Raw genomic sequence first — 21,433 nt, forward strand, 5'->3', positions numbered from 1 at the left:
AAGCTCTGGCTAAACTTCTTGGTGTTCCTTCCCCCATCTCACCCTCCAAGTGCCATAGACTCAAGCTCAGATCCTCTAATGTCAGTTCCTTTTAAGGTCTGTGTGGCTTCAGGCATACCTTCTAGAGCTCCAATTTCCTCCTGTATACAGCTGAGATAATAAAATCTATTCTGCAACATTTACAACATTGATGTGTGGATTAAGTAAGACAATGCACGGGAAAGTAAGCTACAAATCATTCTGCAAAAGCACAGGATTACTGATATCCTATTAAGGAAGTTCAGAGGCCCCTAAGTGGGTTCTGGGAGAGAAATCAGGTCATTGTACTGAAAAAGCTGTGTGCTAGGAGGGTGTTGTAAACGTGGAGATGGCTCTTGGGTAGACCGTATTTTAGATGTCACACTCTGAAACAAAACAATGGCCGGGAGAAGGATTGTGGCTTTATTTTGAAACTATCGTAGGTACACCGCCCTTGTATTTGGGGGAAACCAACCACAAGCAGAGGCTTCCATGTGCATGACTCCGGTGACTTTACTGCTGCAGGTCCTGGAGAAACTGCAGGGACATCTTGAACTGCTGGAGCAGGAGTTTCTGGACAACAAGGAGATGCATCTGACTTTGAAGCAAGTTCACAGGCATGAATCCCCAGCTGTCGGTGACTTTGATCCAGAAAGGTCAGGGTTAAACTGTGTGAGGTGGAGGGGGCAGAGGCGACCTCCTTCAGGTGGGATTCTGAGGTGGCTGCCGGCCTAGTGATTGCACAGCCCCTGGTCTAGGGTCAGCAGAAACTCTGCCACCAGTGAACAGGTGTTACCCCATGCGACAAGCAGTGTGGAATCCCCGCTACATATGAAGTCCTGGGCTGGGCACTGACCCAGACGGAGTCCTGGAAATGAACAATTGTCTCCTGGAGGAGAGATTTTGTACTACCATCTTGTCCTTTGTTGGATGTCAGAATTGGTTCTGAGACTCAGAACAGCACGAGAAAACTCTAGAAAGGCTCACACGCTAACCCCAGAGGGCCTTCTCTCCAAGATCCTCGTGTCCTGCCCTTCACCCCACTCCTGCCTCTGTTTCCCCTGCCTGGTTCTTCTGTCCCCTTCTCTCCCCCTTCCCTTTTCTTTCCCATCCACAGACAATTCCACTGGGGCAGTGGGCCTGAGAGGACCAGTGTTAGGTTAGTTAATGTGGGGCCGAAGGACCCACAAATCCCTGTAAAGGGAAAATGTTAAAGCTTAAAGTCAAAATGACTTCTGAGTTAGTTCACATTAGAAACTTGGAAGCAAACTCACTGAAGTTTCCAACTGGCCATTATTTTATGGCCCTGCGCTCCTTTCTCCAATCCAAATAATTTTAAGATGTATTCCAGGACTCAAGGCTAGGATTGTTTCCATTTAATTTCCTGGTACGAATTAAAAGAATCCATTTAGGAGGCTTAATCTTTGTGAGTGCAGCTCTTTCTATTCATAGCATTTTCACATGGAATCATTATTGAGGCCAGATTACTTTAATGGTTTATATTTTGGCCCTAGTGTCCTGAGGTATTTCCCCCCCGCCCAAAGGACAATTTTACTTTTTCAAAATGAATGAAATCTCTGTCTACCGTTATTTCCATACTGAGTAATTAGACAGCAAGGATGAGGTTTTAATATTGATTTTTCCCCCCAAAGGCTTATTTTGTTTTCTGGGAAAAGAAAGATCTCTACATATTTTCACTATTTAATAACTAATAGGGTAAGGATATTTATTTTCCAAGGAATCCCACTTGTCTGGGCAGTCATTTTAAAGTCAGGCCTCGGTGCACAGCGAGACCAAAGTTATGCAACGCCATATTTATATCCTAGTTAACACCCACAGTGTGCTGGACCCAGTATAAATCAAAAGAGTTTCAACTGCAATTATATCCCAGATACAGGAAAAGCTTTCAATACTGGGGCAAGGGAAAGACCCGGTCTCTCCCAAAACCTGAGTTAAAACCAGCTCAGAGCAAGCAAGGCTCCTCACCTTGACACTGGTCCTTTTGTTCTTGCATGGGCATAACGTGGCAATGAACAGAACCCCATACAATTGTCCAGAACCTTCTAAGTGTTGAATCCAAAGGACATTGTAGATGGCTTTCTGCAGGGGAAAGAATTCTGCTGATTCGTTGACGAATTACTTGTTTAAGTCCACTATGCGCTCATATTACCTTTAAAAGGTAATATGCAAAAATAGTTGTTTTATTTCATGTAGCTTGTTTGTCAGAATGTAGTCTGATAGTCATTTCACACGCTAATACCAGAAGCCAAGAGGTCAAGGAATGGGGTTCTTTCTCCACCAATCCCTTCTCTCTGATATTATGAGCATACAATCTTGTCTTCTGCTTTATGGAAAAGATCACAAATTCCCTCAAAAATGTCTTTTCTGGGGCACCTGGCTGGCTCAGTCAGAAAAGCATGCGACTCTTGATCTCAGGGTTGTGAGTTCAAGGCCCACATTGGGTGTAGATATTACTAAAAAATAAATAAACTTCAAAAAAATGTCTTTCCCCCATCTCCAGATCTACATGTTTTCACCTCCTCTTTCTTCCTTCACTCACTTCCAACCCATCTGGCCATGGTCCTTGAGCCCATTTTTTCCCACCACCTTCAGGCCTTGCTCCACCATTTCACTTCCTTCCGATTTTCAGCCTCTCTTTGTCCCCTGCCTAGTTCTTGTCCACCTGCCAGATTAGAGCATATTTTCCTATATTTTACTTGACTCTCGATAGGGTTTTCCATGCTTAAATCTTTGTACCACTGCTTACTGAGTAGAGCAGCCTTTCCCACTGGATGGAAAAGCCTCTTTTATCCTATAAAAAAAAACTCTCGGGGCGCCTGGGTGGCTCAGTTGGTTAAGCGACTGCCTTCAGCTCAGGTCATGGTCCCGGGGTCCTGGGATCGGGTCCCGCATCGGGCTCCCTGCTCCGCGGGGAGCCTGCTTCTCCCTCTCCCACTCCCCCTGCTTGTGTTCCCTCTCTCACTGTGTCTCTCTCTGTCAAATAAATAAATAAAATCTTAAAAAAAACCAACCAAACAAACAAAAAAACTCTCCACGTGTAGATGGGTCTGGTTCAATTCCATCCCATTGAGTTACGTTTCTATTTCCACCTTAACCACACCGTTTTAAATGACTATAGTCTAGTGTACATTTTGAAATATTTCTTCTTTAAAAGTTGTTAGCTGTTCTTGCACCTTCTTCTTACCCATAAACTTTATAATCAGCTCACCAAATTTCCTTCATGAAATTCCACTAGAATTTTGTTTAGAATAGTGTTGAATTTCCAGATTAGTTAGAAAGAGTTAAAACCTTTGCAACGAGTATTCCCATCCAAGAGCATGTTTTCTTCATGTAGATTTCATGAATGTTTTGTTAGACTTATTCCTAGCTATTTTATAGGTTTTCTGAGCATTAGTAATAGACGTTTTCTGTAATTGATATACAGGAAATAAAGAAAAATCGTATATTTAACTTGTGCTGGGTTACCTTACACAAGTTTGTTTTTAGTGTTCTTTGATTATCCATTGATTGTCTTAGTTTTTAGGTGTGACAGTCATAGCATTTGAAAATAACTCCCCCCCTAAATATTTATACTTTATTTTTTCTTCCCTCCTATTCTTATATATCACATTTCTTTTTATTGATTTATTTCATTTGCTAGGTTTTCCAAAACAATGATAAATAATACTAGCGAAAGCAATCATTCTTGTCATGTTCTGAACAGTAAGGGAATTTTTTCCAAGTATGATTACTTGCTGTGGTTTCAAGTAAATAGCTTTATCAAGATTCTACTCCTAGTTTACTAGGATACGATTTTTTTTTTTTAATTTAGGAAAATGTGGGCACCTGGGTGGCTCAGTTGGTTGGGCGACTGCCTTCGGCTCAGGTCATGATCCCGGAGTCCCAGGATCGAGTCCCACATCGGGCTCCCTGCTCGGCAGGGAGTCTGCTTCTCCCTCTGACCCTCCCCCCTCTCATGCTCTCTGTCTCTCATTCTCTCTCTCTCAAATAAATAAAATCTTTAAAAAAAAAAAAGAATACAAAAACACTGGGGCACCTGGGTACCTCAGTTGGTAAAGCGACTGCCTTCGGCTCAGGTCATGATCCTGGAGTCCCGGGATCGAGTCCCGCATCGGGCTCCCTGCTCGGCAGGGAGTCTGCTTCTCCCTCTGACCCTCCCCCCTCTCATGCTCTCTCTCATTCTCTCTCTCTCAAATAAATAAATAAAATCTTAAAAAAAAAAAAAAAGAACTTAAGAGGAAAGAGGAGATGGATATGGGCTGGGTTGGTGAAAGACTACTGTAAGGAAGCGGAAGGTGGGTCTAAACTGAGCTCTCCAAAGTGCTTTAGATTGTAGGGGGGAAAAAGAAGGAGGGCATTACAAATGAGGGAACCGGGGCGCCTGGGTGGCTCAGTTGGTTAAGCGACTGCCTTCAGCTCAGGTCATGATCCTGGAGTCCCAGGATCAAGTCCCGCATCGGGCTCCCTGCTGAGCAGGGAGTCTGCTTCTCCCTCTGACCCTCCTCCCTCTCATGCTCTCTCTCTCTCATTCTCTCTCTCTCAAATAAATAAATAAAATCTTAAAAAAAAATAAATTTAGGAAAATGTTTAATCAAGTGGGATTTAGAAATCTATTTCCTAAATCTATTAATATAGATTAATTAACCTATAATTAATTAATATTAACATATTATTAAACATCCTAATGTTTATAGAATGATTTGGGAAATTGTCCTTTTCTTTTTATGTTCCAACTTAAAGTCTTTCTAGAACTCATTCCTAATCCCACTTGGATTTGGTGCCTTTTGGGGGGTAGATTTTCGATAATCTTTTCTATTTTTCTCTGGTTATTCAGATTTTCTACCTCTTTTTGAGTAGATTTTAATAATTTATGTTTTCCTAGAGACTTGTTCATTTCATCTAGATTATAAACTGTGTTGGTATAAAGTTGTTCAGTCCCATTTGATTAAAAATTTTTCTTCTGTTATCTTCCCTTTCTCGTTCTTAATGCTTTTCAGTCAGACTTTCCACTGGTTTATTTTATAGATATTTTCAAAGAAAATGTTTTATTGATCAAATTCTTTCCAGTTCCATTTATTTCTCCTTTTGGGGGGTTTATCTTGTGGTTCTTTTTCTATCTTCCTGTTTTGAATATTTAGCTTATTGATTTTGAATTTTTCCCTCTAGTAAATGCCTTTTAAGCTATAAATTTTCCTCAGAGTACTGTACTAGCTACATTACATTGGTTTTACATGTTGTTTTCTCATTTATTATTCAGTTGTAGAGTATCCCTATTCTCTATTTTTATTTCCTAGTAACCCAAGAGTTATAAGGATGAGTGTTAAAATTCCCAATTAGTTTTTTGTTGTTGCTGTATTTTTGTTATTAATTTCCAGTGATCAAAGAATGTGGGTGGTATAATTTTAAGACTTCTTAAGAGTATCTTTAGCTTCACAGGAAAATTGAGAGGAAGATACAGAGATTTCCCATATACTTCTGCCTGCACACATGCACAACCTCTCCCATTATCAACAACCCCCACCAGAGTGGTACATTTGTTACAACTGATGAACCTACACAGATAAATCATAATTGTCCAAAGCCCAGAGTTTGCATTGGGGTTTACTGTTGGTGCTGTACATTCTATAGTTTGGACAAATGTATAGTGACTTGTACCCATCTTTATGGCATCATACAGAGAATTTTCACTGTCCTGAAAATCCTTTGTACTCCACCAATTCATCTTTCCTCCCACCCCAGCCTCTGGCAATCGCTGATCTTTTTACTGTTCCTATAGTTCTGCCTTTTCCAGAATGTCACATAGTTAGAATCATGCAATATGTAGACTTTTCAGATTGAGCTTCTTCTACTTAGTAATATGTATTTAAGGTTCCTACATGTCTTTTCATGACTTGAAAACTCATTTTTTAGTGATGAGTAATATTCCATTGTCTAGATGTGCCACAGTTTATTTAGCCATTCACCTACTGAAGGACATCTCGGTTGCTACCAAGTTTTGAAAAGTATGACTATAGATGCTATAAACATCTGTGTGCAAGTTTTTTTGGGTCAACATAAATTTTCAGCTCCTTTGGGCAAATACCAAGGAGTCTGATTGCTGGATCGTATGGTAAAAATATGTTTAGTTTTGAAAGAAACTGTCAAACTGTCTTCCAAAGTGGCTGTACCATTTTGTATTCCCACCAGCAATGATTGAGAGTTCCTATTGCTCCACATCATTGCCAGTATTTGGCTGTTAGCATTCCAGATTTTGGCGATTCCACTAATGTATAGTGGTATCTCATTGTTGTTTAAATTTGCATTTCCCTTATGACATATGTTGCGGAGCATCTTTTCATAAGCTTATTTCCCATCTGTATATTTTCTTTGGTGAGGTGTCTATTAAAGTCTGTAGCACATTTTAAAATTGGGTTGTTTTCTTATTGTTGCATTTTAAGGGTTCTTTGTATATTTTGGATAACGATCCTTTATCAGCCCTTTGCCAATATTTTCTCTTGGTCTGTGTCTTGTTTTCTCATTTTCTTGGCAGAATGGAAGTTTTTTTTTTTTTTTTAAAGATTTTATTTATTTATTTGACAGAGAGAGAGAGAGATAGCGAGAGCAGGAACACAAGCAGGGAGAGTGGGAGAGGGAGAAGCAGGCTTCCCGCCGAGCAGGGAGCCCGATGCGGGGCTTGATCCCAGGAGCTTGGGATCATGACCTGAGCTGAAGGCAGACGCTTAACAACTGAGCCACCTAGGCGCCCCTACCCCTAGAAGTTTTAATTTTATGAAATCTAGCTCATCAATTATTTCTTTCATGGATGGTGTCTTTGGTTTTGTATCTCAAAAGTCATCACCATATCCAAGATTATCTAGGTATTCTACTATGTTATCTTCTAGGAGTTTTACACTTTTGCATTTTACATTAGGTCTGTGATCCATTTTGAGTTAATTTTTATGAAGGGTATAAGGTATGTGTCTAGATTCATTTTTTTGCATGTGGATATTCAGTTGTTCTAGCACCATTTGTTGAAAAGACTATCTTTGCTCCATTGTATTGCCTTTGCTCTTTTGTCAAGATCGAGTGACTATAATTATGTGGGTCTATTTCTGGGTTCTCTATTCTGTTCCACTGATCTATTTGTATAGTCTTTCACCAATACCACACACTGCCTTGATTACTGTACCTTTATAGTAGGTCTCAAATTTGGGTAGTGTCAGTCTTTCAACTTTGTTCTTGTCCTTCAATATTGTGTTGGATATTCTGAGTCTTTTGTCTCTTCATATAAACTTCAGAATCATTTTGTCAGTATCCACAAAAGAACTAGCTGGAATTTTGACAGGGGTTGCCTTTAATCTATAGATCGGATTGGGAAGAACTGACATCTTGACAATATTGAGTCTTCTTATCCACAAACATGGAATATCTCTGCATTTATTTAGTTCTTCGATTTCATTCATCAGAGTTTTATAGTTTTCCTTATATAGATCTTGTACATATTTTGTTAAATCTATACCTAAGGGGCGCCTGGGTGGCTCAGTTGGTTAGGCGACTGCCTTCGGCTCAGGTCATGATCCTGGAGTCCCGAGATCGAGTCCCACATCGGGCTCCCTGCTCAGTGGGGGGTCTGCTTCTCCCTCTGACCCTCCTCCCTCTCATGCTCTCTGTATCTCATTCTCTCTGTCTCAAATAAATAAATAAAATCTTTAAAAAAAAATCTATACCTAAATATTTCATTTTTTTGATCTTAATGTAAATGGTTTTATCTTTAATTTCAAATTTCACTTGTTGATGGTATATAGCTAAGTGATTCACTTTTGTAATATTAACCTTGTATCCTGCAACCTCACTATAATTGCTTATTTGTTCTAGTTTTTCTGTTAATTCTTTTGGATTTTCATATGTGAAAAAAGACATTTTTATTTCTTCCTTTCCAATCTGTATACCTTATATTTTCTTTTCTTGTCTTATTACATTAGGTAGGATTTCCAGCACAATGTTGAAAAGGAGTGGTGAGAGGGACATCCTTGCCTTTTTCCTGATCTTAGTGAGAAAGCAGTGGCACAATTTTTAATGTTTTGGAATTTGGTGAGATTTTTCTTTGTGGATTAATATGAGGTAAATTTTTGTAAATGTAATGGCTTTGAGGAAATTGGGTTCTTTTTGGGTAAAATATTTATATTTATGTATACACTTACACATATACACTTGTTTAAACATGTATACATATATGTACATATGCCTATAGATCAAGCTTGTTAATCAAATGATTCCCCAGATATTTCATGTCCTTCCTCTTTTCAATTGATATAAATCATTATTTCCATAGAATCACCACTCTTAGAACTGTAAGGGACCTCAAAATAATTAGATCCAGATGAGCAGAGTATTGTTATCCCCATGTTATAGTTGAGACACTGGAGGTACAGTAAGATGAGGTGATTTTCCCAAGGATGCACAGCTAATGAATAACAAAATGAGGATTAGAGCCCAGGCCTTTGGAGTGAGACTATAAACAGGATGCATGTCAGGGCGGGTGTCCATTATCCTTCCTGTCTGAAGGCAAACCACATTAATAATATAGATCAATGCTATATTCATGAACTGTTGTTACTCATTAGACTGTTGACTGCATATCCAGTAAGATGCCTGTTTATGTCTATTAGAGAAGTGGAAGGAGAAATCTTCAAGTTGGAGATGCTACTTGAGGATGTTAAAGAGAAAATTAATAAGGGCAAATGTACTTCAGCCGTTTCTCTTCCTGTGAGTTCTCCAATCATCTCAGATGACTTGGCATCCACATCCTCTCCACCCTCAAATGAGGTAATACGGCAACCTACAGCCTAATTTCATGCCAGGAAAAATGTTTTTTATGCATTTATAGAATCCTAATGCATGAAATCATGAATTCTATTTTAATATTTCATGAAAATTTAATTTTCCAAAGTCCCATGAATCATATTATTTAAAATGGAACCAGCTTTTAAAAATTAGAAGCTATTTTAAGTGTTGGTTTTTGAAAGATCTTATTAGTTTAAGATGTAACAATGCAGTTTAAAGTGATGAACCACTGAAAGGCTATTTCTTCTGGATGAGGAGCAACATTTTTGTGGATTGTGCCTGGAAGAAATAATTTCTCTTAATAGTTTTGTATTCCCTCTTCTACATAAAGAATAACACACTCAGTGGGAAGAACTATTTCCCATGGGTCCACTTCTGCATTTTCCTTCTCTCAAGTTAAATTCTTTTGGATAGTCTACATATGCAAGATTAGGAATTCAATCACCACTGTCTTTCTACACTTTTTGTTTTTGTAGTTTCAACTATCAGAACATTTCAGACTAAATTAAAATTCTGAGAAACTGAATCATCTGGATAATTGCCTTAACGTGACTCTTTTGTTTCAGACAGCACTTGAAGTCACAGCCTGTGGCTGACACTCAAAATCTGAATAGGTTTTTGTCACAGTTAAGAACAAGATGTTGAAAGTTATATAAATGCTAGCCCTGCCAAAAAAGTGTGTTTGCTCCTTCAAAACACTTAACCTTTCCAGCAAAATTTCATTCATGGCCCAGCTTCCGAGTTAGGCCATTTATATAACTTTGACACACAGTCCCCCACCTCAGGCAGAATTCTTTGCTCGGACCTCTGTGTCCCCTCAATACTGTGTCTCACTTGTCCCTGTGCCTTTGTACCTATCTTTGTATCACAGACATCTGGCTGAGCCCCTGATATAGCATGAATGTTCAGTGTAGTAACCTCTGAGCCCTTGTGAATTTAACAGTCTCGATGCTTCCCAAGCTGTGAACCAGAATTAGCTTCCTGGTGGTGTGAAGGAGCCTGGAGAGTGAGCCTAGCCTTCCGCCCAGCAGCTCTCTCAGATCTAGGTTTGCTTTTCTTTACTGGGTCCCAAGTTTACCAGCAACTATTCTGAAATAATAAGAACTCTAGAATTTTGTGATGAGTGGCCCTGAAAAGACAATCTACTGCTAGGATCATTCATTCATTCAACAAATATTTAATGCCAAATGCTAGGCACTTTTCTAGGTATTGGGGTATAACATAAACAAAGCCGACAAGTCACCCGCCCTCAAGATGCTTACATATCTCTAAGGGATCCATACAATGGACAAATAAATAAATGCAATGCACTTAACATGATACATTCCTGTGACTCTGGAGCCGAACTGCCTGGGTCTGAGCACTGGATCAGTCACTCATCAGCTTTGTGACCTTGGGCAAGTTCTGTAACCTCTCTGTGCCTCAGTTTCCTCTGTAAAATAAAGATAATAATACCTACCTAAGCTTCCAACTCCTCTACTGTGAAAAATCTTTGCAAACTGTAAAGCCCTGAGCCCACAGAATTATTATTGTTTACTTCTCATTATAATTTTGTCATTATCATTTTAGACCTGTGGATTTTTAATCCCAGCACTTGCAATTAATTTGTAATGAAATAATCTCAAGTGTGGTTCCCAGACCAAGAGCACTGACATCACCTGGCAGCTTGTTAGAAACTGTTATGATGTTGTTACGGTGTTAAGTGAGTTAATACAGGTAAAGTGCTTGAAATGGGGCCTGGCTCATAGTTAAGCACACTAGCTGGGTGTTAGCTTTTGTGATTATTCAGTAATGGCATGTGACCAAAAGTCACTCACTGTGGGAGGGCCGAGTCACTCGGGAGACTTGGTCAGGGAAGGTAAGATTTGAACTGAGTTGGAGGGAGGGGTAAGAAGGAGGAAGATAGGTGGAGAGTTGGGGAAACAGAGCTACCCTATGACCCAGCAATTGCACTACTGGGTATTTACCCCAAAGACACAGATGTAGTGAAAAGAAGGGCCATATGCACCCCAACGTTCATAGCAGCAATGTCCACATAGCCAAACTGTGGAAGGAGCCGAGATGCCCTTCAACAGATGAATGGATAAAGAAGATGTGGTCCATATATACAATGGAATATTACTCAGCAATCAGAAAGGATGAATACCCAACTTTTACATCAGCATGGGTGGGACTGGAGGAGATTATGCTAAGTGAAATAAGTCAAGCAGAGAAAGTCAATTATCATATGGTTTCACTTATTTGTGGAACATAAGGAATAGCATGGAGGACATTAGGAGAAGGAAGGGAAAAATGAAGGGGAGGGAATCGGAGGGGGAGACGAACCATGAGAGACTATGGACTCTAAGAAAGAATCTGAGGGTTTCAGAGGGAAGGGGGTGGGGGGATGGGCTAGTCCGGTGATGGGTATTAAGGAGGGCACGTACTGAATGGAGCACTGGGTGTTATATGCAAACAATGAATCGTGGAACACTACATCAAAAACTAATGATGTACTGTATGGTGACTAACATAACATAAAAAAAAAAACAAAAAACAAAAAACTCCAGGCAGGATGGGATGGTGCCTAGGGGTGCAGTGGGGATGCTGAACTGATCTGAGTCTCCCCGTGGAACTGCAGTTCTAAAGGCAGTCCCTCTGTGGGGCTCCGTGGATTCCTAAGGAACACCAGGGCATCCTTCGAGGCAGCGACAGGCCCCTTCCTACACAGCTATCGCTGCGGAGGGAGGGCTTGACCAGTTCTGAGAGGAGAAAGGGAGAGCGGCCACAAGATGTCCCCACCACACTCTACCTCAGGTTGCTCCTTCCCATCGTCCCAGGAAGGCTGCAATTAAATTCCCGATGACTCTTAGCCAAAGAATCCCCCAAAGTGGGGCTCCCACAGAGCTCAAGAACTGATTCTAAATTCAAACTGCCTAAAAAAACAAAAAAACAACAAACAAACAAAACACCAAAACCCAAAAAACAACGATAACACAGACCAACCAGATCAAATGGCCATGAGGTTGTCCTCTGATCCCAGGGTCATGTCCAGCAGCCCAGCCCTGCTCGGTTCAGTTCCTTCTGTTGGATCTCTGACCATAACCAGTGTTGCTGAGTGTGGCTCTGAACCTGGCATCATCGTGATCACCTGGCTCTGAGCTTAACTAACACCGTGGATGTCAGTGCTGGTGACAGCTGCTGGTGTTGCTAATGTTTCCCACTCTCAGCGCTCGGGAGACACTTGCCTGGCGTACCTGTTCTAGATCAGGGCTTCTCCAGCCACAGTGCACCTAGAAATCCTGTGCAAATCTTACTGCACATAGGCTTTGATTCGGTGGGTCTGAGGTGAGCCTGCGTTTCGAACAAGCTCCCAGGTGACGCCAGTGTTGCTGGTCTGGGGACCACACCTTGAGATTATTTCATTACGAATGAGCTGGAAGTACTGGGATTAAAAACCCCTGGTCTAAGGGAGGGGGGGTGGCTGGGTGGTGGACATGGGGGAGGGTGTGTGCTGGGGTGAGCGCTGTGAATTGTGTGGGACTGACGAGTCACAGACCTGTACCCCTGAAACAAATAATACATTATATGTTAATTTAAAAAAATGAAAAAAAAAAAAAACCCTTGGTCTAAAAGGATAGTGACAAAATTATAATGTTGGTTCAGAGCTCACAGTTTGCAAAGACTTGGCAGAAGAACAGTTGGAAGCTTAGGAAGGTGAGGAGACTTAGGAAGGTGAGGACAAACATTAGGGGACACTGGATCCCAGGCCTCCCAGTTCAGGTGGAGGGCACCTGCCTACATTCTGCTCACGTAAATCTACCTTATATGTGAAGTGCAGGGTACCTCTGTACCCCTAAAAGTGAGACGTCATCAAAGAAAACATAGGGGCAAAGCCTTTTTTTAAATTATAAAAACAATTTATGCCTATTGCAAAACAAATCAGAAGATAGAAAGAAGTATAAAGAACATTTCACAGAGAAAAAAATCATAGCTAATATGTTAGTGTGAATCTGTCGAGTCTTTTTTCCTCTCCACAGACACATACACATTTTTGAAAAACTGGGATCATGCTATATATATTGCTTTATGATGCTTTTTCTCTTTTAACATTCTATCATGGGCATTTCAACAATCATGTAGAATAAACCTATGGCTTCATTTTTAAGGACTGCATTGTATTTCATTATACCAATTCATTTAACCAATCCCTTATTGATGGACATTTGGTTTTTTCCAGTTCTTTGATATTACAAACACTGCTTTGGTGACATCATTTTATATGCAAGCTTTGGGCCATACTCGATTATTTCCTTAGACTAAAAATGTTAATGGTTCAAGAGGCAAGAGGCAAGAAAATTCTGATAAACTGGCGCTTAGCAAGGTGGTGTCATGGCCCAGCTGTGCATCAGAAAGGAGTTGTGTCCCCACCCCACCCCCAAGCCCACCCTGGGGATTTTTTTTTTCTTTCCAACCTTCGCCAAAGTGATAAGTGAAACTGGTATCTCATTGTTTTCATCTGTATTTCTTGGACTGTTTGTGAAATTTAACTCATTTTCATATGTTTCTCGGCCATTGCCACCTCCTCTTTGACATCATCAACATTTTAACTAATATTTGCAAAACCGAAACCGAAGCCACTTTTGAAAGGCAGACAAGTTGGAAAATATTAAGAACAAATAACGTGCCATATTGAGGTTTTTATTATACAAAGGGCTCTGACAGGTGACCAAAGGAGCAGGAAAATTGTGGTTAAGAACACAAGCAGAAGGGGAAAGGTTCAAATCCAAGGTCTGCCACTTACTCTCTGTGACCTTGCCACGCTGCTGAAATTCTCTGAGCCTCAGGATGCCAGGAGGGCGAGAAGGAACCAAGCAGGTTGTATGAGGAGGACCTGGCACAATGAGCAGGCCACAAATGGTTGTTGTTGTTAGTAAGGAAACACCGAAAATCTCCAAAAAAGTAATGGACAAAGGAGATGAACCGAAAGTCACAAGTAGGAAACACAGCCAATAAATAAGCACATGGCGAAATGTTTATGTCCTTTAATAACAGAGGCAATTAACACAAGGTGCCACCTCCCCGCTTTTTAAGTGAACAAAAATATTTCCGAGGATAATACCTGATGCAGCGGAAGGCGGGGTCAAACTGAGCTGCCCACATTGTTGGTGGCTGTGTCATCTTATAACGTTTGTGGAAAGCAATTTGGCAACAGGTATCATCACGCAAACATGCTCACGATCTTTGACCTAGACATTTCCTAAGGAAGTAATTCAAAATATGGAAAAAGCGATCTGTACAAGGACGCTTGTGCGAGCATTGTTTATAATGGGGAGAAGAGCACGTTTTCTGTTTACAGAAAGGGTAAAACCATAGTAGAAAATACACTCTGGGTGGTGTCAGGCGTTTCCGTGAAGTAGTGTAATTTTTCTGTGTTAAAAAGGGACATATAAACAATAATTTCAGCCTCTAAATAGTCCTAAAGCCTGTTTTAATTCATAGTTGAATGCATTTCTTGGGAAAAGCTTGTAGAGCTCTACGAAGAGTGGTCAGATTGAGGGATTTAAACATTATCTTCCTAAATCTGTTCATCCTCCGGTGGAGCCTGGGGAAAGTGGAAACTAAGGAAAGAAAAAAGGGGGAAAGTATTCTCTCATCTGTAAACTAGATTTTTAAATGTTTGGAGGAGGAGAGAGGCCAAGCCAGCATTGAAACCTTCTCTCTTTAAGCCCCAGGCCATGACAGCATGGACCCCGCGGAGCGAGAAATCAGAGCAAAGGAGTCCCAAAGCGGTGAGTTCAGCTGCCTGTGTGTGAGCAGCGGCGGGATGAGTCACTTCCTCGCTCACAGCCACATCTGTGTGTGCTTTGTGGTGCAGGAGAACCCCATCAACACCTCGGGAAGGCAGGACCATGCAGAGACGACCAGTCCAAGCTGTGCCTTTTGCCATGGGGTCCTTGAATGGTGAGGGCTTCTTGCTGCTAAATCCCCAGGGCAGGTGGGAGCCAGTGCGGGGATAATAGCTCCGGGGAGAGTGGGCGTCAGCTTAAGCGAACAGGTGCCAGAAGCCGCTGGCCAAGTTACAGATCGCAGATCGCGGGGCTGGGCATGCCCCGCCTCCGTCCCGATTCACAAATCCCTCTCACGGTGGCTCTTGGGTGGGGTGAGCATCAGAGTCATTGGGAAGATTGTTAAATAATGCACACGCCTCACCCTCACCTACTGTGTCAGCCTCACCGGGGCTGGAGCCCTGGTAGGAATACTTCTTTTAAATCTGCTCAAGTGATTCTCAGAAGTCCCCTTGGTTAAGAATCATGGCTACAGCCCACGAAGGGTGGTTTGTCCTGTAGGCTCCGTCAGAACATTACCCAGACGGGAGGTGGTCGTGCACCATTCACAGAGCAGCTTCTTGTGATGAGTGAAAATCTGCCCCTTCCCTCCCTCTGTCGCCAGTCCCACTGGAAATAAACCCAGTCCCACCTCTCGGGGTTCACTTCTCCCCGTTCTTGGGCAAGAAATCTTCCAGAGGTTAAGAAGCTGTAAACTGTGTCAAGAAAGCATCGATGCAAAATCCTAAGGAGAAATCCTTAATGTTCTTGAAACTTTCTTTGGATCAACTGTTAGCCCATGTGGATTCAGAATCATTTATTTGAAGCTTCTGTCTGTTAGTGAGAGGCGCTACCTCCATGCTCAGGAGGCACCGTGGATGCGGGCCAAAGCTGGGCTAATTTACCTTGGAAAGGTCAAGAGTCAAGGAGGGAGGAGCTGTTTAGCAACCATTATTACATGTCCATAATGGGCTCTAATAGAAGCAGATGACAAGATCTGAAGCTCGAAAGGATTCCACCCCAGGAGCTTGTCCTAAGTGTTCTATTGAGTGTCCGCCCCTTAAAAAGTGCATGGTGTTTGTGCTGAAAATGACCATGTGTTATCTGGTGTGGACCATTACTTTAAACCAACATGCCAGTCATTGGCTTTGACTCTCCTTTAAATATAAGGGGCAATAATGATGCCTACTCCCTGAGTCACCCCAGGCCCACTATTTTTATTTATTGAATGAAACCTCAGTTTTGGAATTTTAAAAATTGTATTAAGTATAATAAAAATAGTTTGACATTTAAAAAACATTTTGATTAAGCATTCACGGTATTAAATACTTCTCTTCCAAATCCCTAGTCTAGACCCTACAGAGACTCTTAAGTATCAAGTCAGGGACTGGTGTTCCAGACTAAATTTTCTCTTTTATGACGGACAAGAGGGAAGGAAAAGCACAGCCAAGTGTGAAATCAGATCTAACAATGAATGTACCACTGGGGTGTGAAGTAGAGATACCCATGATTTATAAATTGAAATCTTGGTAAACTACATAATACCTGAGGGATTAATTGAACAAAGGGCTACATATACTCTTTACTTTTCTAGAAGATTAGATATCTCTCAGATGGGACATGTGCTTTATGAAGTTTGCTGATGTTTGAGGGATATTTATATATATGCAGATAAATGATATATGCTACAGATAAAATGCATATCCCTTTGTGCTATGTCTGATGCAGGATTTTGTATTTAAGAGTACGCTTCAGCTACTTTGTCTTCTTGGAAAACTGTCTTCTCAAGTAGAATTGCCCTTAGCTTTTATGTTTGGCAAGAAGATTTTAGTGCACAAAGAAGTTTAAAAGAGGCAGAAAAAGAAAGTCATGTGTGGGACTGAACTCCCTTGAAAGAGATCCAAGTTTTCCACTTTGGAGAGCAGATGTTCAAATGCCCCAAAGGTGGAAGGAGGAGACAGAAAATGAGGTGTTAGAAAATATGTGAGTCAGGAGGAAAGCATGTTTTTCCAAGGGGAGGGGAAGGGCCCAGCTTCTCAGCCCCCAGCCCCAACAACTCCAAGCACAGCGCCTGTCTCCATGGCAGCCAGCAGGCCTGGGCAAGGTTGGGGGTGCTGCATTCACCAAGCAACGTCTGGAGCTTGTCCCCCCTTCCCTGCCCCCCCGCCTCCCCTCCCCATCCCTCCCTCCAGGGGAATCAGTCTCGTTCCTCTCACCAGCTATGTCCGGGACATCAAGGGCACAGTGCCTTCCACACTAAGAATGAACAACTTTCCTGGAGGGCTATTACTGTATCTCAGGGGCGTGTGAGGGCTTTATTAAGAATTGTGATTAATTAGAATTTTTCAGAAGGAGTTAGAATTTCTGTGAAGAAGGGAGGCTGAAGCAACAGACAGGTCAGAGAAAAGTGTCCTGGTAGACAACTGGAAGGTATCTTTCTGATGCCCCCTGGTGGCCTTGTACAGCTAAAATTAACCCAATGTGCTCCCACCACTTTGGGAACAAAGCGCCCCATACACACTGGACAAAATCCAGCTTGCTGGGCGTTCTGGACACACTCAGCTTGCACTTGTGGAGCCAAAGCCACATGACCTAGCACTGACATGGAGCACAGCTTCTTCCCCTGGTAAGAGTTGATTTTGAGACACGAATATGAAGAAAACCCCAAATCTTATAATTCCGTATTTCAAATTTCTATATTGCATATGTGTGCATGGTGATTAGATATCATCCTCTGGGGAACAAAACAGATTTGCTTTTTAACATTTAGTATACATATTCTTACCAGGCCAAGCGGTGCTGGGTGCGGTTTCTTATAGGAAGGCTCTCAAAAGGGCGGGCAGCTCTGTGTTGAGGACAAGACGCCACTCCTGTATCGTCCCAGGCCTTGATCTAAGAAATTTAACATTTCAGTTTTACCGGTACGCTCACAATCTCCAGGAGAAGTGGGCTAAAAGTTTATGGGATCTTATGCACCTTTTTCAGGAAGGAAAACATGGAGAAAAAAGGGCAGAGAAACACCAACTGCGGAAGGTGTCCCCCTGCCATTCAAGAAGAGGCACAGCACGCAGGTTCGATTCTCAGTAAGTTGAGGGGCCCGGGGCTGTGGTCCGTCTCCATGGGTCTGCTCCCTGCAGGCAGCCCATCTGCCACACCAAACAGCTTTACCTAGACGAGGGTGTGGCCTATTGTTTTTTTTTTTTTTTGCAATATGTAAAAAATTAAAAATGGAATAGATTCAAATGGATCAAATGTGGCCAGACAGGGTGAAAGTGCCCACCTGTGTTTGTGCGGGAGTCCCGGGACTCCATGCACTCAGTTGTGAGGTGGCCTCCACTCTGGGTGTCATCCTTCCAGCATGACCCAAAATCCCCACCTGGTGAGCTTCCTGGCCATGGGAGACTTGCTGCCGACTTGTTCATGCACATTTCACAGAAGCAAAGAAAATTGCTTCTCCTGGGAGGAGACTGGGAGAGCACGCAGGGCATGGAATTCAATGATTTTTAGTCAGAGGAGTTTTCCTCCAAAGGTAGTTTAAGCAGAAAAACATCCCGTGGCAGAACCACCCTGGTTGAGGAAGAGGTGAGGCCAAGGCCTGCCTGTTCAGGCAGCTCCGGAGCATGAGAGTCCCCACCCGAGTCTGGTCTACCCTGTTTATACACGAGAACCGAGGCCGGAGACCTAACGAGGCTTGTTTACGCTCATACAAGCTGTGGGCCAAGAGCCTTTCCTTTGACCCAGTGTTCTTTCTGTTCTGTCATGTGTAGTTCTACTTCTTCTCCGTAGATGATTCATTTTCTTCTTCTTTTTTAAAGATTTTATTTATTTATCTGAGAGAGAGAGAGAGAGAGCACGAGCAGGGGGAGCAGCGGGGGCAGAGGGAGAATCAGACTCCCCGCTGAGCAGGGAGCCTGATGCAGGACTCGATCCCAGGACCCTGGGATCATGACCTGAGCCGAAGGCAGATGCTTAACCGACTGAGCCACCCAGGCTCCCCAAAGATTCATTTTCTAATAGTCATAGTAATGTTTCATCAATTGAATACCCACAACACCAGATGCCGTACCAGGACAGGCTTTCCAACTGTAGTCAGAAGGCTCTGGGGGTCCCTGAGACCCTTCTGGGGGGCTGTGAGACCCTCTCTTTCGCAGCTACATATCCGTGCAAGGCCAATACTGCAACTGACTGAATGCAGGTGCAGCCATCGAATCCAGCTGCCTTCTAGTAAGCCAGGTATTCAAGACACTTGCCAAAACATAAAATACTGCCACTCTTCTAATGCCTTTCATTTTTTTTTTAAAGGTTTTATTTATTTGACAGAGAGAAAGACAGCCAGAGAGGGAACACAAGCAGGGGGAGTGGGAGAGGGAGAAGCAGGCTTCCCGCAGGAGCCTGACGCGGGGCTTGATCCCAGGACCCTGGGATCATGACCTGAGCCAAAGGCAGATGCTTAAAGACTGAGCCAAAGGCAGATGCTTAACGACTGAGCCACCCAGGCGCCCCATGCCTTTCATTTTTAAAAATAGCTTTTTTGCATTAAAAACCTGTTATTGTGGGGCGCCTGGGTGACTCAGTGAGTTGAGGGTTGGACTCTTGGTTTCAGCTCAGATCATGATCTTGGGGTCATGGGATGAAGCCCAGCATTGGGCCCTGTGCTCAGCATGGAGTCTGCTTGTCCCTCTCCCTCACCCTCTGCCCCTCCCCACTCTGCGAGCTCATGCACGCATGCTCTTTCTCTCTCTCTTAAATAAATGAATACAATTTTTTAAAAAACATTTTAAAAAGCCCGGGTGCCTGCGTGGCTCAGTCGGTTAAGCATCTGCCTTCAGTTCAGGTCATGATCTCAGGGTTCTGGGATCGAGTCCCGCGTCGGGATCCCTGCTCAGAAGGAAGTCTACTTCTCCCTCTCCCTCCCCTTCCGCTCCCCTTGTGCTCCCTCTCTCTCTATTAAATAAATAAAATCTTTTTTAAAAATTTTTTTAAAAACCCTTATTTTATCAGCAGGAAATGAATTTACTGTTGGTTTTAAATGACATAATAAAATATTTTTAAATGTTTCAGTTTAAAATTCTATTTAAAAAAAGCCTTAGGACTTTCCTTTCAGTCTTGGGAAGATCTGAATGATTCTGCACAAGCAAAAATGACTTTAAATTTATAATAGATCCCTCTCTACCAGTCCATCTTCAACCGACTGAATGTCATATAATAGCTCTTCTCCAATGCAGGGTGAGATTTTTCACCACAGGTACAAAAAATATATTTTGTATATTTTGTATATTTTGTATATTGGCATATATTATGATACAGCATAGATAAAAACTATAATAAGTAAAGCTCTTTAGGGTTCTCAATTTTAAGAGTGTAAAAGGGTTCTGACATAAAAAATTTGAGAACTGCTGACATAGTGCATAATATTTAGCTATCCTTAAATCCCTGTAAGTAGGAATTATTATCTTTATTTTACAGATAAGGAAATGGAGGCTCAGAGAAATTCAGTAACTTGCCAAAGAGCTGGTGTATTTCTACTGCTGTATAGTGAAGTATCCCAAAATATAATGGTTCAAAACAACAAACATTTTCTATCTCAGAATTTCTATGGGTCAGGAGTTTGGGAGCAGCTTAGCTGAGTGATTCAGCTCCAGTTCTCTGATGAGGTTGTAGTCAGATGCTGGCCAATACCACCATCAGCTGAAGGCCTGACCGGGACTGGAGAATCTGCCTCTATGATGGTTCACTCACATGGCCATTGGGAGGAGGTTTTAGTTCCTCACTGTGTGGGCCTCTCCAATAGGCTGTTTGAGTGTCATTATGACATGGCAGCCAAGTGATCCAAGAGAAAACCAACATGGATGCTTCAGTGTCTTTTATGACCTAGTTTTGGAAGTGATACATCATCATTATCACTTTATTTGTGACAAGCAAGTCACTAAATCCAGCCCACACTCAAGGAGAGAAGAATTAGGCTCTACCTTCTGAAGAACATATCAAAGAATTTGTGGACATATTTTTAACCATCACTGCTAACTAATGGCAGACCCAGACTTCAAACTCAGGTCTATCTGAGCCTCATGCTCCTTCCACCATACAGCCTTCTCAGGGAATGCCTTCAATCCTTTATTGCAATTTCCTTGAGTTATGGATTGAGAAGGAATTCAATGACTTTTTTTTTTTTAAAGATTTTATTTATTTATTTGGCAGAGAGAGAGATAGCGAGAGCAGTAACACAAGCAGGGGGAATGGGAGAGGGAGAAGCAGGCTTCTTGCCGAGCAGGGAGGCCGATGTGGGACTCGATCCCAGGACCCTGGGATCATGACCTGAGCTGAAGGCAGACGCTTAATGACTGAGCCAGCCAGGCGCCCTCAATGACTATTTTTTTAAAGATTTTATTTATTTATTTATTTGAGAGAGAGAGGGAGTGCATGCATGAGTGGGAGGAGAGGAGCAGAGGGGAGGGAGAGAATCTCCAGCAGACTCCACACTGAGCACGGAGCCTGACTCAGGGAGCTCAATCTCTTGACCCCGAGATCACAACCTGAGCCAAAACCAAGAGTCAGACGCTCCACCAACGGAGCCACCCAGGCGCCCCTCAATGACTACTGACTGAGATATGGAAAAGAAAAAACATCCCTAGAGCTCACCCCATTGTGACTTACTCTTTGAAAGATAATGTTACAGGGGCGCCTGGGTGGCTCAGTCATTAAGTGTCTGCCTTCGGCTCAGGTCATGATCCCAGGGTTCTGGGATCGAGCCCCGCATCGGGCTC

The 21,433-nt window shown here is 42.4% G+C and overlaps 2 protein-coding genes across 2 annotated transcripts in view; one reads left to right on the forward strand and one right to left on the reverse strand.

Annotated features, from left to right (window-relative positions):
• The window catches only part of AKNAD1 (AKNA domain containing 1), a 55,741-nt gene that overhangs the window by 27,709 nt on the left and 6,599 nt on the right, over positions 1-21,433 (forward strand). The window contains exons 6-9 of the mRNA XM_035020279.1: positions 544-674; positions 8,688-8,844; positions 14,720-14,805; positions 17,655-17,752. Of these exons, the coding sequence (XP_034876170.1) occupies positions 544-674; positions 8,688-8,844; positions 14,720-14,805; positions 17,655-17,752 (472 nt within the window). The remainder of the gene's footprint in view (positions 1-543; positions 675-8,687; positions 8,845-14,719; positions 14,806-17,654; positions 17,753-21,433) is intronic.
• The window catches only part of STXBP3 (syntaxin binding protein 3), an 86,535-nt gene continuing 78,973 nt past the window's right edge, over positions 13,872-21,433 (reverse strand). The window contains exon 21 of the transcript XR_004681540.1: positions 13,872-17,561. The gene's annotated coding sequence lies outside the window, so the exon portion shown is untranslated. The remainder of the gene's footprint in view (positions 17,562-21,433) is intronic.

The sequence above is a fragment of the Mirounga leonina genome, unplaced genomic scaffold (assembly GCF_011800145.1).
Source record: "Mirounga leonina isolate KUSES-001 unplaced genomic scaffold, KU_Mleo_1.0 Mir_173, whole genome shotgun sequence".
In the NCBI taxonomy this organism is placed as follows: Eukaryota; Metazoa; Chordata; class Mammalia; order Carnivora; family Phocidae; genus Mirounga; species Mirounga leonina.